Genomic DNA, 27,179 nt, shown 5'->3' on the forward strand with positions numbered 1-27,179 from the left:
GAGAGAGAGAGAGAGAGAGAGAGAGAGAGAGAGAGAGAGAGAGAGAGAATATCACTTTGACAGGATTACAATAGTTCACATGGGAATGTGGATAGTTTTCTGGGAAGTCTGTTTTGCAAAGTAGTTACTCTCCCCCTTGACTGTCCCTTCTTGTCCTGCTCAGTGATCTCTTCCTCCTGCATTAAGGTCCTCCATGATGCCGTCCATCATGTCCTGCATCCAAGTAGGTCCTTACCAGCTGCACACTGCCCACAGCACCACGTCCTTTGTCCTCTGGAACTGTGAACTACATTAGCCTCTTTGCTTTGTAACAGATCCAGCTGCAGATATTTTGTTATATTAATGGAATACTGACTAATTCAGGCACCAACTCAGAACTAGGTGCTAACTACAAAAAGGTTCAGCCTCCAAGGATCCAAAAACCACGCACTTCTACTCCAGCCAAATTCTCCCCGGATGTTGAGGACCTTCCTTGATATGAGATTGTTGGGGGAACATCTGAGAATGGAGTTTAAGCCAGAAAGTAGTAAAAATGTGCTTAAAGAACCTATTAACCTGTTTTCCCCCCACAGTATCTAAAAAACCTCAGAAGACAATATTGGAAGGCAGCCTAAGCTAGTCAAAGCATAAGTGTTCATTTTCAATTTTTCATTTAGTAGGGTTTTCTTTTCAGTAATAAAATAATCAAGACTTTTTCCCCCAAGAAAAGAATGTTTTCTATATATCAATTAAATTAACTTACAGTGCTTCAATTAAACCATCATCTTTGTTTCAATTAAGACATCAAGTAAATCTCCATTCCAATTTAGTCATTTCTCCTAAAATTCTTCTCCCACTGTGTTTGTTACTCAGTAAACAGTCTGAGAAAGAAAACATTTCAAACAGCACTGTCGTCCTGAGGAAAGTTCTTTCTAACATCAGAGGACATTGCAGAAAATGTTCCCGGGTTAAACCAAAGGATGAACAGAGCTGTTCAAGGTGGACGTGGAGATAAAAAGGCATCCATACACATTTCAGAGGGGTGCTTCAGTAGATGCCTCTCATCAATAGACGCTCACTGTATTCTCCACCCCCTTCTAGTGCAATCAGGGCTACATCTAAGTGAACAAGAGCCACAAAATGCCCAATTAATAGAAAAATAAAATCACCAATAACAACTATGACAAGATCCAAGAAGGGCAAAATCCAGTGTGTCATATCATATACCATATACCATACACAGCTACGTGTTCAGACATTTTAAAGTAAAAACAAAAAGATTCTAAAGTTATCACAATTATTTTTGTCCCAAAGTGCTTCACACTAATGGCCCAGATTGTCAATAAACCATGGCTGGCTCTTCTCAGTTGTACAACGATGGCTGTACAAGAGTTTAGGGAAAGTTGAATCATATGCAGGCCAAATTCCAAGCAACAGAGAAGCTTCAGCAGGGATTTAGACTGAGTCAGCTCTGAGCCAGCTCTGCATTTGAAACCAAAAGGGAGTCCCAATGGAGCGCCATTGAGCTCATTAAATGACTACAGGTTGTTCTAATTCAAAAATTATAAGTAGAAAGCGGTATCTCCAAGTCACTACCGGTCAGCACCATGTCCTGTGTATCACAAAGTCAACAACAAATCTGCCAGCAAGAGCCTCCCTGCAGGATCTCACAGCATCTGAAGATGAAAGATTCAGAAAGAACACAGCTGGGGTCTTCCACCCAGGTGCTGTTTGCACTACAGCACCACTTTTCAGGCTTGTAAACTGAGAGCATTGATTCAGCCCCATGAAGAGCCATTAATTATGAAGGTTTCTTGCCTGTAAAGTCCTAAAGGAGAGACATTTAAAAATAGACTATGCTGGCTATATAGATAGGTAGGTAGGTAGGTAGGTAGGTAGGGAGGTAGGTAGGTAGGTAGATAGATAGATAGATAGATAGATAGATAGATAGATAGATAGATAGACAGATAGACAGATTGCAGATACATACATATGTTATTAAAAGGTGATAGATAATAGATAATAATAGAAGATAGGCAGGTGATGGATGGATGGATGGATGGATGGATGGATGGATAGATAGATAACAGATCTGATAGATGTTTAAGAATAAACTGTGAGTGCTGACACTTTATATTAAGAGCTAGAGTTTTCTTTACTACTAGTTTTCTAATGAATTGTTATCTTTCCACCTTTGTTAGGAAAACATGTCCATCACATTACCAAGGTCAGCTATAAGGTCGTCATCTGGAAAGTCACATTTTGAATCTTCTGAACTTGCAGCTCTCTGTGTGTGCATTCACCATGGTACCCCTGCAGGGTTGGCAGCATCCTAGCCTATAGTCAGTGCACCCCTGTGTGCTAGGAACCATTTGTTCCTCCTGAGGTAGATTCTGGGAATCACTGCGGCTTCTTGCACAGTCAACCCATCATCACCTGCTCACTCAGGCGGCAGTTCTCAGAATAGGGCTGGGACTCCCTGAGAGGTAGGGAGAAGTCTTAAGACAGCCACAGAGTCCAGGATGCTTAGCACCAAGTACCATCTTGCAGTTTGTAAATGGCCCATACAAGTGGACTCATATAATAAGCCCTGGTGTTTCTTTCCATTTTATTCCCTTCTAATTTCTTTTCAGTAACCTCTATTTTGGGGAGGCACTTTGATGCTCAAAGGGATTGCTGTTTTACAAGGGTCTAAATATACCATGAACATAAGAAAAATAATATGGCTGGATTTTCTAGCAAAATGAAGAAAGACATAGCATAAATAAACCATTTAAGAACTTTGGAATAATGGACAAGCCTTAAGCCCAAACCACAGATGATCTTATCATCTTTCCTGACTTTTCTGAGTCTACTTTAAACTGCCAACCAATGACCCGTCCAAATATATCTCAATCCACAACTAAATGTGGGTAAATGTAAATAACTATTCTTTGAGCTCACTTTTTTCTTAGAGAGATGTCTGTCTGGCCAGCTTGCTTTCTTCTTGACACAAGAAGTTCAGTGAGACTCACTGATTGCTGCTGACTTTCCTAATGAGTTTCCAGAAAAAGGTCTTCTCTTGTTCCATGTCTCTACCAATGTCTTACATACCCAGGGGTCGATGTGACACTCACAAAAGCACTCATTTTTCTTTTTCCATAGGACCACAGCTTTAATCTCAGAAAACTCACAGGAATGGTCAAAGCTAACATAGGCATTGAGGAATTCCAGTTGTTCACCTCAGAGACTTGGCTCAGATGGTTCCGATTCTCCTCCTTGATATACTAGAGGCCTAGAGATCTATAAATGGCTTGGCTCCCATACAGAGTGCAGTATTTCTAGATATATCACATCATCAAAAGATTTCTATCTCAACAACAGATTACTATAATGTTCTTGGCTATTAGAGTTTCTACTGCTATAATGAATGAGACATGATTAATCTGAGTCATAAAAAGAAATGATAATAATAATAACCATAATTTCTTATATTGGTATAGTGAAATCTTTTAGTATTTTTTAAAAACTCCAAACAATTTTCAGGCATGTTTAGCAAATTTATTATAAGGACCTTGGAGGAGATGAAGAGAATATTATTATTCAACTATTATCCTTTTACAAGGTAACAAGTAAAGAGACTGGAAACAGAGAAGTGGCTCGCCCCAAGTCTCAGTTGATTAGCAGTTGAATTAAACTAGCTTCTGGGTCAGGCTACTAATGATTTTCTGTCTTTGGCTGAAGGCTGGACTTAAGTTCAGGTTCTACCACCCACCTTTGTCATATCTCCCAAGTAATTCTGCTTAGTTCTCTATTGTGAATGGGACAAATCCCTTGGCTTTTCAATTTGGCATCATTGGGTTAAACAAAATCTCAACCCCTATGACCTTGAAGGCCAAAGAGCAGATGTGACAGTGGTTTATCCTTGATGTTCTAGTGCCCTGTCCTTACTGTCTGGAAGAACTCAAGAAGCCTGGCCTGGAGGTAATTTAGCAGCCTGCTGTGTTCTCAAACAACGGCCCGTAAACAATGATTGGCCAATTTTATTCTAATCTTTTCAATTTTGCTCTAATTAAAATCAAGCTGCAGCTTTCAAACAGTTTAATTAAGGCTGATTGGAAGAGGTGGGGAGGGGAGAGTGAAGCTTAGGGGAGGAGGAAGAGATCACTGTTTGGTGAGTCACACTTGTCCCTGTGGAGCTTGGGGACTTGAAGGGGGCACCAGAAGTGACACGTCTGTAGAATCTACATGAAATGCAATCGAGTGCTTGCAATGGAGGGACAGTGAATCTGCAAGACCAGAAGGAACAGAAATGGATAGTGAGTGTTTTTGAAGACATAGAAGCCCTGTCTTTGCCTTGGCCACTGGATCAGCTCTTCTAAAGCTCATCTGTTCACCTATGGAGAAAATTACCCTCCTCTCCATTATGCATCTCCTGTCGAGTTTGTTTACTCAGCAAGCCAACAGTCCGTGCTCTCCTTCTCCCCAGTAGACTTCTTCCTATGCTTCCCATTAGCCATTTTACTTCAAGATGGTTCCCACAGGCTCAAGTTCCTTCGAGTACTCTAAAAGCTTACTCCTTTTGAAATGAGATAAGTCTTCTGTTATTTAGAGGTATTTGATTTTTGGTACAGGGTACTTTTTTTTTGACCAACTATTTTTAGTTCCTATAAGAATTTCCAGATCTCTAGCCCTTCACATCCAACTTTCTCTTTTTGCACTTGACCTTATCAAGGCATTTCTTTCTAAATACAGGTTGATGAGTTCCAAGACAGAGACATTACATTGGGAAGAAGTGAGAGTACACTAAATGCATCATCATCTTCATCATCATATCCATGATCCTCATTGCGGAACCAATGCTCACTGGGCCACAATGTCACCAGGAATGGGACTGGATGTTTGATATATTTAAGAATCATTGCAGAGACCTTACAAAGATCAGTGTAGTAGACAGACTACAATTTTGCCTGTGTTAGGTCCTTAATAGATGGCCTGGTAGAATCATTCACTTATAAGGTTAAAACTTATTTCTCAACCCTATATACACACAGTTGTATTACTTTGCTTTGGGCAAAAGAATGAAGAGAGAAGTGACTGTTGGAAAATTCCTGGTTAATTCCTCAAGAGCCATTGCCTGTTGCCTCTCTCTCAGCTGCTCCTCTCTCTTCTCTAGAAAAACCACACCCTTCTGGTATTCTAGTTCTGTTCTTTTAGCTTTGCCCCTAAAATAAACCATTAGGAGGCAGATCTACCCCACTGACCCTTTGTAGATCTTCAGTGTGAAGCAAAGCTCTTACAGCCAATCTACATACATGCTATGATAATGACCATTTTAACCCACTGAATATTGTTCTATTTTATATGTGTAATCAGGGCAATAGTTAAGTAGTAAATATCAGCTCTATTTCATTTCTGCGTTAGCAGGTATGAATATAAGTATCTTTATCAAGGAAACACAGCTTACTAAGTGGTGAAGTCTCTGCTCTTTCTAGTCTCTCTCTTCCCTTAATTCTCTCACTTGACTACTGTGTCATTATCTAAAGATAAAGCATTATCATGTAACAATAAATTTGTGATCACTTAGCACCTTGTATCTCTTTACAGCCCTGGATTCTTTTTCATAAGACATGCTGAAGGAAGGCTGCCTCTATACCCTATATTTGTGAAGGTGACAGTTTCAACTTAAATTTAAGACTTTGCATTTTGCTTTCTTACACTCCACCTCTTGTGGCAGAGATTGAAAAGTTGTTCTCTCTGCTATTTTCATTTTCTCTCTCGGGCTCACAGATGCTCAAGCCAACCTGCCCCTCACACCCACAACTTTCTCTTCATCTGTAGCCATGTAACTGAGTTCTGGACCATAGAAGGTGAGCGTAGGCCTGGGGGAGGAGGACTCCCATCCGTTCTTCCTGTGCTCTATTTCCTCATCTACCAGGATGAGTCTAGAAGATGCTGGACTTCAGGCCTCAGGGGATGGCACAATAATTTAGGTCAATGGAGTCTCAACCCCAAATGAAATCCTGAAGCAAATACGTTCACCCTTCCCACGAATTAGATTGTAGTGTGAAATGAGCAGAAAAGGGCAGACTATCATGCCACCAAGATTTGGGGGATTGTTTGTTTCAACTGTTAGCCTGCTTTGACTGATACGATCTGAATTCTATCAGCCTGATTTTCCAATCAGGAGAAATGCCATTAGATTTTATTGTGAATCTGGATATGACTCCCTGTCTGTGACTTGTACTGTGAATATGGTCTCCCTGGTCAAACAGCTGTGACTCTACTTCTCAGCTCTACAGGTCTCTCTTCTAGCTTTTGAGATATGCACGATGAATGTCATTGGTCTTGAGGCTGTTGGTTCTTGGGTGGGGAAGGTCTTCACAGTGAAAGCGCTATCACCATTAAGGATTTATTTTAAACTGTCCAATAACTATAAAATCAAAAGATTAACTTGGGTTACATTGAAAGAGAGTAGCACATAGATTTTAAGTGATAAATTTGATTTATGCATGGATTTTCATGTAGTAAAACAAGTTTGATAGAGTAAGACTACCTCTCATCTCTTTGGTCTTTCTGCATAAACCTCTCTGCATTCTTCCTTGCACATTTATCTAGATTTACCACTTTGTTATTTTCCATATTTACCTCCTTCATACACACACACACACACACACACACACACACACACACACACAATCTGTCTTGAAGTCCAACAAATTTATTTGTAGTAATCTCCAAGTAATTGAAGTAGTATTATTCCACCAATTTTACTGTTGAGGAATTGATGCTCACACATGCAAAGTCACTGAAGTCACTGTTACAATGCTACATACTGATCAGAAATGCAACTGGAATTCAGGCAGCTTATTCCAGAGCTTGATATATCAGTTGCTTCTGTATGCTGCATCTAGTTCAGTCCTACACAGCCCAACAGTTACTGAATAATTTCAACCTCTTATTTTGTCTTTCTATGGTAAAGACATGGGGACTGAAGATAAGAAGATGATGTAAGATGTGTTATTTGCCCCAAAGAGCTCACAAGCAAAGATAAGTAAGCACACAAAATCATAACCATAAGTTCTAGGTCAGGAATATGAAGATGGTGATGGGAAATCTTGGTAGATTTAAATCCAACCCTCTGGCAAGAATCAAGGTAGTCTTGCTTGAAGGGAGTGCAGGAACCCAACATGAAAAAAAGCTGTGCAGGAAAAGGAGATGAGACACAGAAAGAAATGCTGTCAAATGAGCCTCCTGTGCCTGGGCAGATCTGGAGCTGTGCACTAGGCCTGGAGCAATGGGAGTGGAAACTATGTGGCCTGGGTTCAGTATTCATTGTCTATTGGTAGAAGTAAAGGATTGACAGACACAAATTTTATGAGGAAATAGATTTGGGGTTTATCTTTTGGGTCACTGGGACCAACAGACAAGTTCAATTGCAGATGAAGGCACACATTCAAGTGGTCAGTAACAAATCCACAAGGCTGGAACTGAAGCCCTACTATTCATATGGTGACAAGCTTAGAGCAGAGGTGGCAGTTTTCAGCAGTGGCATGCTGCTTCTACCACGAAGAACAGTAAGGACCCCAGGAGGCCCCAGCAATGTAGTAGGACAAGTTCTGTTCTGGGCATGGCTTTACCACCAAGATTAAGCCCAGTTGTGCAAAGCACCAGCCAACCAGGGGTGGATGGGATTCTTGGATAACCTGGAAAACAAGTCAGTACCTATCTCCTGCATTTAACTTGAGTAAAAATCATTTAGATTCTCCTTATTTCCCCACATATTTCCAACTCTTGCAGTTCTGATGCTTGAGCTTCCAATATCCCTGTATCCCGAGGTGTGCCAGTGAGCTACAACCAGTGCTGCTCATCACCCAGAACTGCAGAAATGCTCTGAAGCAAAGCTGGGTGTCAGAAGCTCTAAGATGGGCAACAGATACTGAGCTGTGACAGTTCTTAAGAACTCTGAAAAGCTAGCAAACAAGTTAGTCCCTGGGAGCCAGAATTGGTTTAAGGAGAGAATCTTGTCAAAAGAAATCGTATTTGTTTTCTTTAGGAAGAAAGATGAAACAGGGAGAGTTTCATCTCTCCCTGTAAAATAAACAAGACCAGCTTAGGAGAGAATATGAGAGAGGAGAGGGAGGAGAAAGGCAGGAACCTGGGAGGGGGTGCAGGGGGGGTAGTAATGGCAAGAAGGCAGAGTCAGAATGACTCTAAGCTTATCCCAGAGCAAAGAAGGCAGAAACATAATCAATGGGGAGAAAAACAGCTTCCGTAAGATCTTCCTAGTCTACCCCAGAGCTGAGGCAGGAGGACTACCATGAGTTGAGTTTCAGCTTCACAATGAGCTCTACTCAGTGTGTACGACAGAGTAAGTATCTCTCTGAGAGAGATAAAAGAAGGAAGAGAAGAGGACAGAAAAGGAAGGAAAGAGGCAGGAAAGGGATAGAGGAAGGGAAGAAAGGAAGGAAGGGAGAAGGGAGTCTTTTAAACTCCTGTACAATGGAAATGGGCTTTGGTAAATCCCTGTGCTGGGAACTGCTCCAGCCAAGGCATTTTAACTACCCTTGTGAGATCGTAGAGCTGGTTGTCGGCACTAGTTGGTTTTGGAGTTTCCTTCTGATTAGACATCCAAGTATTCCTTGGTTCTTATGATGTGCCATTTCATGTCATCAGACTTCCTTGCACACCCAGATACTGTCTGCATTCTTGGCTCCTCATCTCAGGCTCATAAGCCCTGCGCTTCTCAGATCTTAAGCTTCTGGTCTGGCTGTGATACGCAAGTAGCAGAATGCAAACAGCTCAACTTTAATGCTTGCAGAACAACCAAACCCCAGCCTGGCAGCCCCAAGTCAGATTTTTTTTTCTATAAAGTCACACACATGCATGTGGCTTTTTCATGAGCCGGGCCAACATCGAAAGGTTCTCAAAGTCCCCTTGTCTCTTCATGCCCCCTTAATCAGATTCATAATTTACAACAGACATAGAACCGGCAAGTTGAGAACTTGGCTTCCCTGCCAAAGTTTACCTCTGTAACTAATAAACCAATGATGTAGCCCATGGCAAGGGATCATTAGGTGTTTACATGCCTCTGTGGATCCAGAAGCAGTCAGTCCCCAAAGAGCCTCCTTTCCTGTCCTTTCTTCGTCACTAGCATGTCCCCAGGTAAAGCTCGGGCTCTCCTGACACACTAGGAGAATGAGAATTCTCCCAGGCCCTGGGGTTGTAATGAAGGTGCTGGCAACATTATTTTCTTCCCCTCAGAGCCTCCTGCCCAGAGCATGGGACTATGTGCTCACTCCAGCTCACAGGCATGAAGACATCCTTGGGGGTTTGTAGGAGGTTGGGGGCGGGGGAGAGGTATATCTCTGATTTGGAGAAGCTGGTAGGGATAGGGTGAAAGGATTATGGTGCATCTAATAAGAAATGGAAAGGCATGGCCAGTGAGCTCTGAGAGATTCCTTCTTCTTCCCTAAGCATGTCTTGGCAAGGCCAGCCCTAATCTCCCACAACAATGCTGACAAATTATACAATAGGCACAGGACTCCCAGACTCTAGACACCTTTCACTCTCCCATCTGACAGCACAGTGTAGTGTGGATGACAGGCCAGGCAGACCTGTCGGGACATATACATGAAAACTTGTTTGTCTTTGTTGAAAAAACAGAACAGAACAGAGCAAAACAAAACACAAATTAAGTCCAAATTTGCAAAGTTTCCCAAATAAGACATTTGCTGTATTGTAATTTTCTTTCAGGTTTATGTAGTTATCCCTTGAAATATGGGGCATTTGCAAATGGACAAGTATGTTTGTAAATCGGTGTCTACCTGCTCCTAAAAGCTCGGGCCAGGGATTTACTCAAATTTACTTAACACTGAATTTTTATAAGTCATTGCCAGGCAAGAAATAAGATATCCTGTCTGGGAAATGACATTAAATGTCCCTCTAGTAGAGGATCCAGTTTACAGAAATCCGATTTGCACTGCATCCCATGTGGGAAAGTACCAGTTGTGCAAAGCCTACACACACAGGACTTGGTGTGGGTTACTCTGTGTCAGGAAAATCTGGTGTTGCCTCCTCCTCCTCAGGGTTCCCCGGAGTCCTGTGCAGATGGGGAATTCTGGTAGAGATTGAGAATTGCAGGAACTCGAGCTAGAATCAGCCACTTACAGCCCCTTGAGGCCTGTCTACTGTATCTCAAGAATCTAATGAGATGCTCAGAAGAAAAGAGAATGGGGAGGGCACTATTCTCTGGGATATTAAACATCCCTAGCTCTGATGATTATTTTTTAAGCTACATATTAATCATTGAATAGTCAGGCCTCCTATGTTGGGGACTGAAAACTGATCTTTCTCCTGCTTATGGGACAGACTTTAGCATTCAAGATCTTGACCCACTATGCAGATGGACAAAGATCATGGCCTCATGGAATTCTTAGTAGAAAAACTTTGATCAGGGGCTGGAGAGATGGCTCAGTGGTTAAGAGCACTGGCTGCTCTTCCAGAGGTCCTGAGTTCAATTCCCAGCAACTACATGGTGGCTCACAATCATCTATAATGAAGTCTGATGCTCTCTTCTGGCACACAGGTATACACGCAGATAGAGCATTCTATCTACATATTTATCTACATAAAATAAATAAAAGTAAATATTTTAGAAAAAGAAGAAAAGAAAAAAATTAATTAATATATTATGTTGCATGTTGGGGTTGGGTGATGGCTTGGTAGGTAGGAGTGTCTATTGCACAGCGTGAGGACCTGAGTTCTTGTTTCAGCACAGAGAAAGTCAGGCATAGCTACATGCGATTGTAACTCCAGAGCTGGAAGGTAATGTTGAGACAGGAGGATTGTTGAGGGTTAATAGCCACCACCATAGCTCCCTCCCAATGGCCATCTCAAGATCCAGTGAGGAAAGACTGTGTCTCAAGGGGATAGGTAGAAAGCAAGAGATGGTGCTTAATAACTGGTCACTGTGCAACGTAGCAAGAGTCTGTAAGCCCCAACACAATGTGTGCACACACGTGTGTGCTTCAAGCATATAGACATACAAATGTTGACTGTTTATATTAGCTCTTATTCGTATCATTAATATTAGGGCAGAGAGAATTCTAAGCTTTCTTTGTCTGTGTTTTTTAAAAAAGTGCTAAGCTAGAGAGACAGCCTAGTGATTAAGAGTACTTTTTGTTCTGTGCAGTGACATCTCTGCTCAACAAAGCCTCTTGTTTTGGAGACACTCATGCTTCTGGTCTTCTCCTCAAAGTCCATTCACTTGCTTTCCTGTGTACATCACCCACTGGGGCCCTCACTATTTCACTTAAGATTGAGTCACCCAGTCAGCTGAATAAGTAGGGTCCCGTTGTTTTTAGCTTGGGGCAGGGATGAGGTAGTAGGATTAGAATCCATGACTTACACTGGTGTCTAAATCTTGATCTGCAAACATACCTTCACTATCTTGTAGTACACACAGATGTCTCTGATCCTGCAGAGAGACATGAGTAACCACCATGGGAGTCAAACCCCTCTCACAGGGATTTTTAATGCACCCCAGACCTGTGCCACACCAAATGAATGACTCTCCTTTATTGGTCTTCCTGGAGGACTGACCTCCCTCTACCTGGACTGTCACCCAGCACTCACTTAGACACTCACTAAATAAGTACCCAGTGTGCACAGGCCTTGTTGTGGGCCACTTGCTGTTCCAAGCTCTGTGTACTGAAATAATTTTCTTGTGGGAGATGCGGGAAGCTCTGTAGTGGGAGAAATGCAGCAGACACTGAATGAAGGGGGTGGAGAGAGAGAGAGAGAGAGAGAGAGAGAGAGAGAGAGAGAGAGAGAGAGAGAGAGAGAGAGAGAAAGAGAATTCCTGACCTAGAAAAAGCTCATCTCTTGAAGAGATGAAAAAGAGAAGAACACGTGCCCAGCCAGTGTCCCTGTCTGCTTGCTCTAGAGTTTCTGTGAGGAGCAATTCATTCATGAATAAAATTAATTATTTCTTGAAGCAAGAATTAATCCTCTTTTTCTCTGCCTGACTGACTCAAGATCTCTGTACTAAATCTTGTCTGAAAACATAACTGATCTTGCTCCCCTTCCTTGGCCACCCTGGAGGCTCCCTTTACTCCGCCCTCCCTCCCTCCCTCCCTCCCTCCCTCCCTCCCTCCCTTCCTTCCTTCCTTCCTTCCTTCCTTCCTTCCCTCTTGCTTGCTTGCTTGCTTGCTTGCTTTCACCATGTGTATCAGAGAGCAGGCACATAAATGCTAGGCTTGAGTGTGGGGTTCAGATGACAACCTTGGGTACCAGTGCTTGACTTTTACCTCGTTTGAGACAGGGTCTCTTGCTGTTCACCATTATATACCCCAGGCTAGCTGGCTCACAACCCGCTGAGCATTCTTCTGTCTCTGACTTCCATTTTGATGTGGAAGCTTTGGGATGACAGAAACACTCACTGAGCACAGCTTTGCCTGTGTTCTGGGGGTTCAAAGTCAGGAGGTCTCCATGCTTGTGTAGCAAGCACTTACCACAGAGCTATCTCCTCAAGTCTCCCTTCATTTTTTGCACATTTTAATTTTGACATTTCTCTCCACCCTTGCAGCATTAACTCAACCTGGATATGGCCCTAGGAGATATGGGGTTACTTGGGGTAAGAGTCATTGTATTCTAAAGGGCCATGGGCCTGACATTCTAACTCAGCCCCCATGAAGCCGATCTCTTGGCCATCCATTTAGTTGTATTTTCCTCCTGGGTCTTGAGGAGCTAAGTTTCAATTTGTTTTCTAGTGTCTACTCTGTTCTCAAACTTCTCTGGATTCTCCAGAAATCTTAAGGCCCCTATTTTACTATTTTTTGTATCCTGTTATAGTGCCCGGAATATTTTTGACAAGAGACCCTCCATAAGTATTTGGTTAAGTATTTGGTATAAGGTATAAATGATGCTAGATTTGCATGTGAACCACCAGCATTCTAGAACTTTAAAGAACAGCTCACTATTTTCTCATGAGGTAAGTACTGACAGTCCAGTTTTTTTAAAGTAAAACCAAGAAGAATTTTATTTGGCATTACCTTCCTTGAACACAACTGCTTTTAGTTTGTGTAATGTACTCCCAGTGTTACAAAATGGCATGCCGCTACCTCTGAGACTCTATAAAATTGCACCCTGTAAGAAATCCGTGTCTAGAGATACAACGTGGGAGCAAAAAGATAAGAACAGGAAAAGGAAGAGCATACTCTTACATATCTTGGCATTCGGAGTTGGCACATGGCATTGGCTGTCTGAGCCCTAATCTCTTGGACTACTTCAGTGTCTGTAGCCTCACCTCACCAGCTCAATTGAGAGAGCCTCCAGCCACCTATTAGGGCTTGCTTAAGCATTACCTTTCAAGCCCTCTTGCCTATCTGTGCCAAATAATCTAACACTTTCTTCAAAGGAACTCACCTAGAAATTCAATCCAGTCAAAACCTCTATGCCCCTTATTTCATGGTTTGTTATTTCATGAAATCTAGCGAAATACCAAGCAGATCTGGCTCTCTAAAATCCTTGTTGAAAATACCAGTTGCTTTCCTCTGAATTGCAAGGGCTTGTGTGCTCTTTATAACCTTGCTCCAAGAGAGCAGTAGACATTATTATTTAATTGTTTATAGACGCCAAATACCAGAACATCAGAGAGGTGTGCTATGCAGGAGTGGTAGGTGTTCACAACAGCGGCAGGGACAGGAATTTGCGTAAGGAGAAGGGTATGCTGAGGTTCAATTTCTGGAATGAAATTCCTTGACAGACCAAAATGCTTTTATGTTTCATCTACCATCTAGATTAACATTTCTAGGTCAGAGTGACCATACAGTTAGCCAGCCACCCCACACTCTTGGATAGTGTACCTTCTAAACCATTTTGTTTGGTCTTTTCCCCGTGTCCTTATTCCTCTAGCCTGAGAAGGTGTGTCAATGACCAAGACTGAAAGCTCATCCTTGCCATATGCCTCAAAGTGTGATCACTTTGGATCATGACACCAGTTGATAGACATCCCTTCCCTCCTTCGGTCTTAACAAGCTCCCAAATCCAAGCCCAATGATTTCAGAGACCAACCAGGTTGCACTGGGTCCTAGTCACTCTCCAGAAATGACAACTTTCTGTCCTGCTTATCTGTGTTCCTGAGAACCATGGCTCCTTCATGGAGTCCTGCGGCAGCTTGGTAACACACACTTCCTCTATTTCTGCTGCTGAAATGAATGCCTAAGAAATCACTGGGATTTACCTAAGCAGCCTGAGGTTGCCTTTGGTTGCCATTTATTTATGTGGATTGTGATCTCTTAATTGGAGATGGTGCCTCTCCTAGGGTTCGCTATTTATCCAAATCAGTATTTTTTTGTCAGCAGGACGTGGTCTGGATGATAAATCAGCTCTGGTGCTCTTCCTGACACTGAATCCGAAGCTGCTCTCTGCCTCCCAACATCCCCATCTCCCAAGAGGCAACCACAGGCTGCTCCCAGGCCCTGCAGCCTTTTCTGCTTTAAAATTTTTCTCTAAGCTGTTGCAACTATTCCATGAGTTTATGTACTAATAACTATTCCATGAACCTTGGTAATAATAATTCCCAAATTTAACCTCTCTCAACTGCTATTCTCTTCCATTTGTAATAGTTCCTGTTCATAGATAGCCTCTGCTACAGATGTAGGGTGAGGGGCGGTGGCCTCCCTGGATATTGTTTCTTCTTATCCACCTTGGCCATCTTTCCCCTTGTTTTTGCTTTGATGTAAGGTTTTTGTATATAGGCCCAGGGTAACCTTAAACTCATGATGCTCCTCCTTCCTCCTCTTGATGCTGGAATTACAGGATTGGATTACAGGATGTGCCACCAGGCCAGGCTCATCCTCGTTCTCCCAGCTCCACACACTACCTGTGATCAGGGCAGAATTCCACGAGTCTCAAGGCCATAGTAATTAATCAAGGATCTTCAATGCTGAGCTTGATTCTGTGGGTCTGGGGAGAGACTTGAGGGTCTGTCTTCTTAGAAAGCTATCAGAAGATGTGATGGGTCTAACCCATGAACCACACATTCAGGAAGGTAGATCGAATACTTAGTTCTTCCTGTCACCTTCTTTACATGTGACTTATTAAGGGATCTCATTTTGCATCCTGTTGGGTTGCAAACAGGTTGCCTTTTCTCAGGGTTATTCCTGTGTTGCCTGCTGTGAACTTCTTTGCCTTATTAACTCTTGCTATTCACCACACACCCTGACTTTGCCCCTGCATATCCTCCATGAACTTGGAGTTGAACTGTTTCCTTCTTAGGGTCAAAGAATTTGTAGATTTTCCCCAGAACACAATGTAATCTCAGATCCTTCCCTTCCAAAAAGAGGTAGACACAGAGGTAGTGAGGCCAACCTTCTGGGAGCACACCTGGTTCTCTTTTTCTCCCAAGCACCATATTACACTCACTATTCTGTATGATGCCTAACTTTCTCAATTTTCATTTATTCTTTCCCTGAGTTTTAAGTGTTTTATCATAGTGGCTTGGAATTTTTCCAATCCCATGATTATCTCTCTATTAAAACTTTAATACAAAAAGAAATTCAAAAAAAATCAGACTGCTCATTACTTTGATTTATAGAACAGAGAGAATGGAACATTACTGCTAGAGTGTTTTGAGAACCCATATTTACATTCTCACTGTCTCAATTTAGGGGCCTGATTAGGTTGTGTATTGTGATGAAGATGCACTTAGCAGTCAAAGGGAAGTGGCATGGGCTCGAGTACCGAGCAGGAGACTTCAAGTCAGGAGCCCTGGTACTATTTCTGGCTGTGATTGGCTCCCTCTCTGACCTTGAACAACTCCATCTCATTGCCAAAGACCCTAATAGGCGCTATCTGCCTTGTAGCATGGCTGAGAGAGGGTAGGCACTTAAGTGTTTATTATAGTGGGAGTCTGAAGGGAAGCAGGAGTGAGGGAAATTGGAGGTCACAAATGGAACTGGAGACAGGATCTCTGTTTCTACAGCTCTGATAAGTAGCTGTTAAGAAATGGTGTCTAAGAAGTGGGCTGATTGTTTAGATCATGTTTCTGTGGGAGAAACAAAGGCTAAGAGGTTAGTCAGTAGGATCTTAAAGCTTTTAGGTAAATGGCCAAGACCATCTTATTATTAACAGAGGCTTGCCCAGACAGCCCAGTCTTTTCTGTTGAGCATTACACCCTGGGACCTGGAGCTTTTGCAGTGGTCAGTCTCTGGAGGACATGCTCAGAGACTTCCACTCTGCTACCCCTGGCTGCAGGAATAAGAACTAAGCCCAAGACAGCTCCATTTATGCCCAAAGCCCTCTGGCTTCCTCTAGTAGCCCCGGGGGGAGGGAGAGTACACGTTCCCCACTCGAGATCTTCTCTCTATAGAGAGCCAGGTTGAGGGGTGAATGTGAAGTGCTCTAAAACAACAAACAAAAGAATCCTCCCATTCTAAATCCGTTTCTGCACACTAAGCCCTAAACAGAAGTCATAACAGTCACAGCTATGATTCCTATCTCATCTTACCATTTTGCTCAGACAAACATTTATTAAAAATTCAATATCAATAAGTAATATTTAGTAATCACTAGTCCAACTGCCTTTTATCAACTAACTCATTTAATTTTACATCAGTCCTGAAATGGGCACCGTTATTGTCTCCATTTAACAAATAAGGGAAATGGAAAATAAGGACACTGAGTAGTTTACCAAACAGCATGCAGCTGATAAACTTCAGCTCCACAACTAGAACCAGGACACCTTGCTCTACAGTATTTACCCTTAAGCACCTACACCTATAGAAAACCAATATAAAAGAATAAACAATGTTCTTCCGAAGTCCATGGGTAGAGAGACTGAAATTATTCTAGAATGGTTAGATACTTTCTCAAATTGAGAGTGCACTCCCAGAGTTAACTAAAATCACATGGGATGAGATGGGTTAATAGTAGGACCTTGCTGTGCAAGCATCTGCAGCAGAAAGGAAGGTCTCCTGTGATTGAGAGCCTTATTAAGTAACTCTGCACCTTGCATTCCAGCCCCTTAGGAAAATCTTATTCTTTGCTACCTATTGATCCCCCTTTATATAGAAAGCATATAAGTACACTATCTGATTTCTATATACCAAAAAGCTTCCTTAAAGGATGGAATGAAAGACTCATTCTTCTTGGGACACAATAGTTTTTCACAAAGCCCTTCTGTATTCTCTGTCAGCTGCTTTCTTCTCAGCCCCCTTAGAACAGTCAAGGAGAAATTTGGATATGACTCAGTGTATATTTTTCCCAGTTTCCTGTAACCTGCTTTAGTCAGCATAAGCAAGGTTCTGAATTTATCAGAGGCAATTGCCATGGGATTCCAATAGAATAGGGCTATAAAAGAATTCACAACGGGACAACATAGAGCCCTACCAAGATCTATAAAGGCAACATTTTTGCTTAATCATTGAAGGCAAAAACCTCCCAGAAGGCTCCTCGAGCAATGGCCTGTGGCCATTCTCCTCTGGCCCCATCAGAGGGCCACAAATCAGAGTGCTGCTTTCCTTTCAGAGTGATGGGTTACTGTTTCCTCAAGTACAGGTTCATGTGCAATAACTGACCCCAGAAAGACTGAACAGCACAGTGGAAGAGCTTGTCACATTAAATGATCAGAAAACCATTACTACCTGATGGAGGGTTGATAGTGCAGAAGTTATTTCAGAGACTCCCCTCAGGCCAGTTCTGAGCCATCTTCCAGGAGTTAACTGGCTGCTAAGCTAACTAGACTTGGGTTTGGGGCTTAGTGAGGGGAAAAGAATCTAACAAGAAGAGAGAAAAAAAGATACACCTAATTGTGGAAGATAAATTAGATTTCACTTTACTGGACAGGATGAATTCTCTGCTAAAAATAGAGGTTTAATTTTTTGTAAGAAGGAAAAAAGAGCACCCTAAACTTACCTTATGGAGAGTTTGGGGCACACGTGCGTAGATTCTTACACATTTACTGAACGTTGAGTTAATACTCTGGCTTCTCTGCTTTTGCCTGAGCAGGTGTTAGTTTAGCTAATCCAAAGCCTAAGTCGTTCCCTCTCTCCCTCGGTGATTCTGTGGGAATCTCTTCTGTATTCTTAGAAGAAATTCAAGAACCAATATCATATAAGCAAGGGGTATACACTGCAGCCTTTTCCAGAACTGGCCTAGGCTAAGCACAGGAGATACATATAGCAAGCAAGGAAAGATAGGAAGGTCCTCGGTGTGCCAGCTGCCTAGCTGCCTGGCCTTGTCCTCTCTGTGTCCATGTTTGGGAGTTGTAAATCATTGTTAATGGGCTCCCTAAGTGTCTGTTCTATTGTCCTTCCATTCCATAATCTTCTTACACCTTGTTTCTGATACCCCATATTAGCCTAAACACATTACTATGTTACTATAAATGTTAAAAATGAAAAAAAAAACCCTTCCCAATAAAATGATTTCAAATAGCTCCAATTCTAGTCTACAAACTCAGACTCTGACATCTGACTATTGGAAAGTTAAACCTGTATGTTTGTTATAAGTTATGTGACTTTTCTGGACTCTGTTTCCATGTCACTAAAAGATTAGGAAGGCTTATAATAAGAAGACGATTTTCTTAAGTCATGTATAGGACCAAGACTAAGGCTGATGAGATATCTTAGTCAACAGGCACTGAGGACTTGAGCCCATCCTGGACCACACAGGAAGGCAGGGGGAAACCGAGTCTTAAGAGTTGTCCTCTAATTTCCACATGGGCCTGGGGTGGTATGTGAGGCTGGCCACACACACACATGCACACACACACACACACACACACACACACACACACACACCACACCACAGAGAGAATCATTAAAAATATAAACAAATTAATTAAAATTTCAAGTGTTAAGCCAAGCAAGAGATCCAAAGACTTAAGTATAGTCATAGAACTAGAAATGCATATGTCCAAAAACGTGACCAAATGTCTAGATGTTAAAGAATGAGAGATTTCGTGTTTCTTGTTTCCATATTTTCTTCCTATTGTTCTGCACTAAAATTGATTTAAAAAATGGGCGTGGTGGTTGAGTTCCACGTCAGACAAGGCTGTTACACGGAAAACCCTGTCTCAAAATAAAACAGCAACAGTAGCGACAACAATGTCAACATACTAATTTAGAAAATAAATGTTCTTAAATAGAGAGCACCAAATCAGAGAAGCTCCCGGATATTAATGGTGCCTTTAATGCTAAAGAGTTCAGCAAGGAAAAAGAGAGCATTGGCAGAGTGGGAAAGAATTCCCAAAGGACAAAGGGAAATTTGAAACCAGAGACATATTTGTATGAGCCCCAGCCCTACTGGGTCAGTAGGGTAAGGAGCTTTCTACTTTTGCGGTATGGTCTAGCACCCAGGAATATGTTGGACTAACCAGACATACCCATTTGCCTTTCTTATGAGATGTTCCTAAAGATGGGCCTCTGCCTATGTCCAAAGTGAGCTGAGCTTGGGTTGTTGTCAAGGGTGAAGGTATGTTTGTCCCTGACCCAGCAGTTTCCCCAGACCTCTGAGGCAACAGGGAAGCTTCCCTCCCTTCATTTGCATGACTAAGTAATTACAATTCACAAAAGTCCCTAACCCATTACTTAAAGTTGGGCCCAGCATTTGACTCTGGCCTCCTCCAGCAGCCTGGGCCACATGCTGTCAGCATGCTGCTGAATTTGTCCTCAATTTATAAGCAGAACAATCTATAAATAGAAACCCTTTTGCTAAGTCCCCAGGAGGCGTCAGCAGGTTTTCTAGTTTGTATGTGTTTTCTTCTTTCAAAAACAAACAAACAAAAAAAAAACAAAAGCAACAACAAAAACAAACAAACAAAACAACACAAAACACACACGGGACAGGCTACCTGATGTTTCTCTATATTTCACCTGCAGTTCAACTTGAGGGCATTCTGATTAGTTTAGGGTTTAAGGCTTGACACACCCGCTGTACACAGCCTTGTCTGAACGCTGTAGACTCCACTCACCTGTAGATCCTGTATCTGGTGGTGAACCCCTGGCGGTAACGCTCCATGAAGTCAGCATACTCCTGGGCTCGGTGGAAGGGGCCTCGGTCTGTGAGCAGCCAGTCCAGGGGAGCCTGGCCAGCTGAGGAGACATGCTGTTCCGGGACCACAGCGGCCACCGTGGCCGAGACAGCCAGCACCCACCCGGGCACGCCTAGCGCCAGCAGGACTGCCCATGGGGCGGCCTCCGGCCAAAGCCCTCTAAACCAAGAGCTGCACGGCCACCTCATGCTTCTCCCAGGCGGTTAGTGTCTTCATTCTCTCGCCAAGCTCTCCCACTCCGTGCTGCTCCTCCAGGGCGCCAAACTAGAAAAGTACAAAGAGATGTGAGATGGGTACAGGGCCATATCCTGTCTGAGGGCATCATCCATATAACTGGAGGGGAATTCCTCTCTACTAGTGTGGTAGTGCAACCAACTGATGCCCTCAGGCATTGAGCTGAGGGCTCAGAATGTATGATTTTATTTCTTTAGACACAAACTTATGAGGAAACACCACTGTCAGCATCTTCCAGATGAGAAAAAGGGGTTCAGGTCAATACAATGAAGTATGTCCTTCCAGCCATGAAGAAGAAAGAATAGCATTTAAGCTCAGGGGGTATGAATCCCAGTGCCTTTCCTACATGGGCTCCCACAAACATATCAACATATTTCTGTAATTGCCTTATAGACTGAGTGTTGCTTTCCCAAGCTTGGCACTTGGCTAGGAGAAGACTTATAGCTAGAGCATCTAATCTATTCTTTTATCGAGGGTGATATGCTGATCAAGTCAGAATAGGGGATCAGAGGAGATCACATGCCAAGAGTCCATGGAACTCCTCTCTTCACCAGACAGAGCACCCCCTCTTTCTTTTACCCTGCTCATTCAGCTCACGAGTGTACAAAGCATGCAGGCAGACATCTGTCTTGAAGGAGGGAATGAGTATATTCCCTGCATTCTCTGAGTTTGAGGGGAGATGCCCACAATAAGGCTGCTTCTGTCCTTCTCTCTTCCTGACTGCCTTGTGACTCATCACAGGCCTCTGATTTCCAGTGTCTACACGTTGTCTAAGCACAACTAGTCACCTTTCTCAACCTCTAGATGCAAGGAATCATTCAACACTGTGCAGTTTCCTGGAATGGCTGCCATTTCTCCAATCTTTAATTTCTAGCACATGCTGTCAGAGCTCTGTGCGTGGCTCTCGCCAACACCACTCCAGCATGTGCCAGAACATCTTCCAACACCCAGTACCTGTAATTCATGGTCTGAGGATTGTCTCTGGCTGCCAAAGCCTAGAGATAGGATGCCTTGGGGGTGAGGCAGATGTGACAATTCTCTGAACTTTCACTCTCTTGCAGGGGTGTGCCAAGAGGGCTTTCACTCTCTTGCAGGGGTGTGCCAAGAGGGCTTCAGTACATCATGCCTCCTTCCAGAGTCACCGCCAGGAGCACTCTGAGGTACATTAGCTCACTAATCCAGAGGACCTCAAAGGGTCTGCTGGAGGTAAGTGAGAATCCTGGGAGTCCCAGCTCCAAAGTTATACTGAGCCTGAGAGATAGAGGCTTGAGTATTGGTGCAGGATGCTTTTCACGGTCGCTCGCTATATGTAAGGATGGAAGGACAGAAAGAAGCTTGCAAGTCTGGGCATTCAGACAACCTTCAATCTTCCTTGTGGTTACTGATTTGTAGCTGGGTGCTGAGAGCCGAGAGCTGCTTAGAAATTGTCCCCATTCTTAAGGTTTGTTAAGTAGACATTATAACTGCAAAGTCTATTATGATAGGAGCCAGAGGAGTTCAGTTAGGAAAACAGGCAACAAGGAGACCTTGATCTGGCTGCTTGCCAAAGAATGCTGTGCTGTTCGGGAGCTTGAGTAGGGGTGAGAGACACTGCCCCAGCTTAACCAGCCAAGCTGGGGAAAGAATAACAACATGCCTGCCTCTTCAAAGCCTAAAACATGATCACGATCACATAATTAAAATAAATCAGATGATGCTGATTCATAATCGAACAGGTTGATCAATGAAGCAGAAGAACTCAAAACCCCACCCAGTGAGCCCTTCATGTCTAAAAACAAAGCCATCACAGACTAACTGGGTGAGAACAAGAATGGAATACTTTATACATAACATTGAGAACTTAGCTCCATGTAGATTAAAAAGTTAACTATAAAAAAAAGTAGAATCATAGAAGGAAAATCCCCCAATTTTTCTTTTTTTAAATAAGCTTGCATTGCCAGGAAAAGAAAAGTGATTTCAAACTAAAAGGAGGGATCATTGCTGCATGTGGAAGGAGTAGACAATTTTTATACTGAAACAATTTGATGAGGATGCCCAAAATATTTCTCATTTAATCACTCCAGTATTCATCCATTGAAGAAAGATAAATGAGAACTCCTAAGTGGCAGACATTATGCTAAGAACCGACAATATGTGAGCAGGTGCTTATTGCCGTACCTGAAGCTCTACCATTAGCAATTCATTCCTGTTATAAAATATTGCTGTGTCTCTTAAAGACGAATTGATGGAGGGGTAGGAAGTTCGTTCATTAAGGGAAACCGCGACTCCTTGACAGACGAGGCCAGCATACTACACAAGTAAGGTAGAAATGCACAAGCACTGGGAAAGGCTCATGGGAAGGAGGGTCCTAAAGTGACCCCTCCCTCAAAGCCCTAGAGACATGTTCTCCATAGTTCTGCCCCCTTGAGCATGTACAGGGCCTGTGAGTAAGATGGCCTCTCAGGTTCTAGTCTTTGACTTTGAGTTAAAAACTGAAGAATGTAGAAGCTGAAGTCCAGACAGTTGCTTCAATGATGGTGGAAACTAAGACTTGTGGTTAACTTTGGATGATGTCCCACGTGAGTCTTTAGAAGAAAACAGCTGACCCAACATAGAGCAAATAGCCATGCTGTGAACTGCTTATGAAAGCCACAGAGGAGGAAACCAGAAGAATCATCTAAACTTGAGAGCAATTTGTAGCCAGCCACTAGGAAGGGCATGGGAACTTCCATTATATAATGGCAAGGGAACAGATGTGGTGGAAGAGAACTTTGCACTCCACAAAGATTGGTTTCCATGTCCAGCACATTGATTTCAGACTCCTGAACACTGGAGCAAAGGACCAACTCTCTTGGTTCCAGGCTTCTGGGTCACTAAAGCTATGAGAGAGGGCTGGGGAGCCAGCCCAGACAGTGAAGCACTTACCTTGTAAGTACAAGGCCCTAAATGGTGTCCTTACAAGCCACTTAAAGCAGCTACACAGAAAACCCCGGACGCACTGGTGTGTACTTATTAAAGTCAGGACACTGGGGGGACAGGCAGATCCCTGAGCCTGGCTGGTAGGACTCCCCCCTAGCTTCCTGGTGAATTCCAGTGAAAACATCTGCCTCAAGAGAAAAAAAAAAAAAAGAAGAGGAAAAAAGGCAGACGGCACCTGTTCTCTGTTCTCTCCACGTGTGTCTCCATATATGCAATACTGTGAGGTAATAGATTTGAATTACTTTAGATGATACAAAGTTTGTTACATGGCCATAGGAAAGCAAAGCAAACACAAGAAGCTACTGCAACTTCTCCTATCCTGCCAAGGGTCTTCATGCTTTCTTGAGAAAATCAGGATGTTATTCTGGGAGGAAAAAAGAGGCAACCATGACAGTTTCTGGAACAGAGCAGTATTGATCGTCTCTCCCATCTAAGGCCATGTGTACATTTTCGTCATCCTGTCGGATGTATCTTCAGTCCTCAATTGTATGAGCTGCATCAAATTCCAAGTATTTCATCAGAGTCACTGTAAGATTGAGACAAGACACAGTCTGGTGCAGCCACCTGGCCTCGTGACAGACTGGTGCCTGTGTATCCTATCTAAGTCATGGTAGCCACCACCCCACCTGCCTCATGAGAGTTTCCTCAGGACAGGTGAGCACCTACTGGAAAAACTGTTTGAAAGAATCCAACTATGTTAAGCATTCTTTGTGTCAGCTCTGTTTGTAATTATACTTTTTCAAAGCTCACAATGATCTGGAACCTGCCTGTTATAGGAATAGCAGCTTTGGAGTCAAGTGATTTTGATTGCTGGGCAATGTCTGCTGAGCGCAGCAAGAATGCCTGAATTCAGGGCTCCCCATTCCCCAGAAAAACCTGGCCCAGGAATCACAGGCTTTCTGCTTCATTGGTTTTCCTGGGGATCTGAAGACATTTTGACTAAAAAGTCTCTTTTAAAAAAGAAGATTCTTAAATGGGTTTTAAAACTTCCTCTTTTTTTTTTTTAAGACAAGCTAAATTGCTGGTTGACAGTTGTATGAAAATCGGGCTTTTGAAGAGAGAGAATAGCTTTTGGCCACTTTCTGTTTATTCTTCACAATACTATCACTGAATATTTTGTAACGCAATCTATCAAGCAAATCTTGACTGTCTAAATTCTCACAGCTTTTGGAGGCACTATTAATAAGCAGCGATAGATAACAATTAGTGCCTTTTCCATCATGCCTTCAAAAGCCGAGCATCTGAGCAGCCTCCATGTTACCTGTGAGGATGGGGATACAGGGGTCATGCTAGCCCCTTCAGGAAAAGTGTTAGGGTTTACCTGAGAAAGATGAATACTTTCCTTTGGCCTCCACACTTAAGGCAGTCTTATACCCAGACAGATAATTTGGCTTTGCACCAAAGGTACAAGTTTAACAAGCTGTAGTTTTTTCTTGTCTGAGTATATAAGCTTAAATCTGTCCTTTAAGCCATGAATTAAATGGGTCATGGTTTTGCCAATAGAGAAAATCAAGTATAAGGGGAGGTTGTATGAGAAGTAGCCAGTGCTATCTTCAAGATGGTAACACAAGAATCACGCACGTCACCACTACGCTGAGGTTACTGCCCAGCTGAAAAGATCTGAGTTGCTTTCCAGTTCTCTTGTTTTCTGTCTCCATATGTGCTTGGTGCTTCAGAATAAAGGCACAATTACAATTTATGGCCTAGCTGCTACTGTCAAGTCTTGGCAAAAGAAGTAGACGATACAGAAAATTGAATGAAAATTATTATGGAGCGGGAGGTAAAACTCAGTGGCTGAGCAGCGGCTTGGGATGTGTGGGGCTTTGTGTTAAGTCCTCAGCACAAACCAACCAACCAACAAACAAATGGTAAAAGACAATTACCGAAGAGGAGGTATTGCATCCTGGAGGGGTTAAGTGTATAGCTAGGTTATAAGTGTGAGGGTAGTAGTTTGATTAATAAAGCTGTTAATTTTAAATATATTAGCAAATACCATACAAATTAGTTAATATGTATGTGATAGCTACTGCTTATGAAGCATGGATAATAAAATTACCTTTTTAAACAGAGGAGAGCCGTAAGGCTGAGTGGATCGGTGCAGTGGAGAAGGTGGCCTCCTTCAGTTGCAGATCCAAGTCTGCCTAAGTGTGACCACCCCAGTCCTATGACTTATAGCTATAGGAAGGAGTTGCATTGCCACTTACGGGTTAGTGCCCTGAGGCAAGACACTTTCCTGTCGGAGCCTCACCTTAGCCTTCTGTGAAATGATTTATGAGGATAAATGATCCCCACAATCCTGCTCAACACCGCAGCTCCACAATTCTATGCAAACAGAAGGGGCACAGGAGCTAGGGGGGCTGTGCTGCAGGAAGAGCTAAGCAGAAGAGGGATGAGAGGTGAAGCAGAACATTTTGCCCGCTGGAGCAGTGACATTTCATAAAGTGATTAGGCAGTGACATTAAATAAGTTTTCAAGCCATTTAAGTGGTTAATTGGCCAACTTTATTGAGGAGCTGTTTTCTTGAAGAAGTCTGAGGGTGTCAGTGTTTAAAAAAAAATTCATGGAAGTGTTGTTTGTTTCTGTCATCCACAACATGTTGATGCAAAACCTGTTTATCCTAGAAAGGAAGGAGAGGCAGAAGGAGTGGCAAGACAGCATCCCATCCATGGGTGGTAGTAGGGATGCTATTGTCTTTCATCAAGGTCCGGGTTCTTCCGTCTGGTAGGCTGACCAGTACCTTTTGGCATATGGGCTCAGCACAGACAGTAAAGGACCTTTAGCTGTAGTTCGCAGATCTTCATTAGCTCCTAGTGTCCCTTCATTTGAATCCAAGCAGCTATGACATGTCTGTTGCCACTTTCCTCCCAAGGTTCCATCTGTGACCTAGAGTTTCAGCACCAAGACTGGCACGACCCAGGGGAGCTGCACTGGAAATCACATGTCCCTCACTAGTCAGAAATCAAGTTCCAACATGAGGATATATATATTCCTCACTGTGTAGAATCAGGTCAATAATATTAATAACTATTTATGCAGAGAGGGACTAATCATAATTACTGTTTACTAAATGCTCTTACATTAATTTGAGACCTTTAAGAGGGGAGGCTGAGAGAGGCAAAGGGGTTCTCTGGAGGCCACTCTACAGAAGGCAGAAGCAAAACTCAAAACCCAGATATTGTGACTCTGAGGCCTATATAATTCACCTCTCCTTATTGTGGCTCACCCCTGTCCATCAATCAGCCAATTGCTTATTAAGCAGGGTCTACACAGTCGGAATTTGAAGATTGTGTACTGAGCTTTACAAGCAATTCCACATCCACAGCACTCACACGCAGATGGTTTCGGTGGCACTTAGTCCTTGTAGGCTTCATCCCCTTGAGGCTCCCAATTTATAAACTTCTCTCTGTGACAACTAGAGCTTCATTTGTCAAGGACAGAGTCATCTGTCAGTTGCTAAGGCTTCATACTTGTCTTCTGGATGTCCTTGTCTCTTTTCCGGGGCCAGACAAGCTAACTGATTTGTCAGATCCAGAGCCTCGCATGATAATGCTGGGGTCAGAGAGCATAGTCCACATCCTCTCCTGAGGTCAGAAAGGCTCACCAGAAAAGACAAAGGGGGCACTGCTGATCAGATGGATTTAATCAAAAGTTGTATGCCTTGATCCTTTAAAACCTCATCTCTTTATGGATCAAAGCCATATTGCTAGAAACCTTTCCATCTCTTTCCTCATTTAAAAATCCTAGGCAGCTCTTATTACCCCCTACAAACCAATTTGCCTTCCTCTTACAGATCCTGAGATCTCTCAGTGAGTCATTCCAAAGAGAAATGGCTCCCAGAGTAGACTTCAAGAAAAGGACAATAGAAGCTGGGCGTGGTGGCACACCCCTCCATCCCAGCACTTGGGAGGCCGAGGCAGGCAGATCTCACCCCCTCCATCCCAGCACTGGGAGGCCGAGGCAGGCAGATCTC

At 43.0% G+C, this 27,179-nt stretch overlaps 1 protein-coding gene across 1 annotated transcript in view; it reads right to left on the reverse strand.

Annotated features, from left to right (window-relative positions):
• The window catches only part of Brinp2 (BMP/retinoic acid inducible neural specific 2), a 103,409-nt gene that overhangs the window by 28,509 nt on the left and 47,721 nt on the right, over positions 1-27,179 (reverse strand). The window contains exon 2 of the mRNA XM_021166491.1: positions 19,937-20,281. Coding sequence (XP_021022150.1) covers positions 19,937-20,205 — 269 coding nt within the window. The 5' untranslated portion in view covers positions 20,206-20,281. The remainder of the gene's footprint in view (positions 1-19,936; positions 20,282-27,179) is intronic.

This window comes from Mus caroli, chromosome 1 (assembly GCF_900094665.2).
Source record: "Mus caroli chromosome 1, CAROLI_EIJ_v1.1, whole genome shotgun sequence".
Classification (NCBI taxonomy): Eukaryota; Metazoa; Chordata; class Mammalia; order Rodentia; family Muridae; genus Mus; species Mus caroli.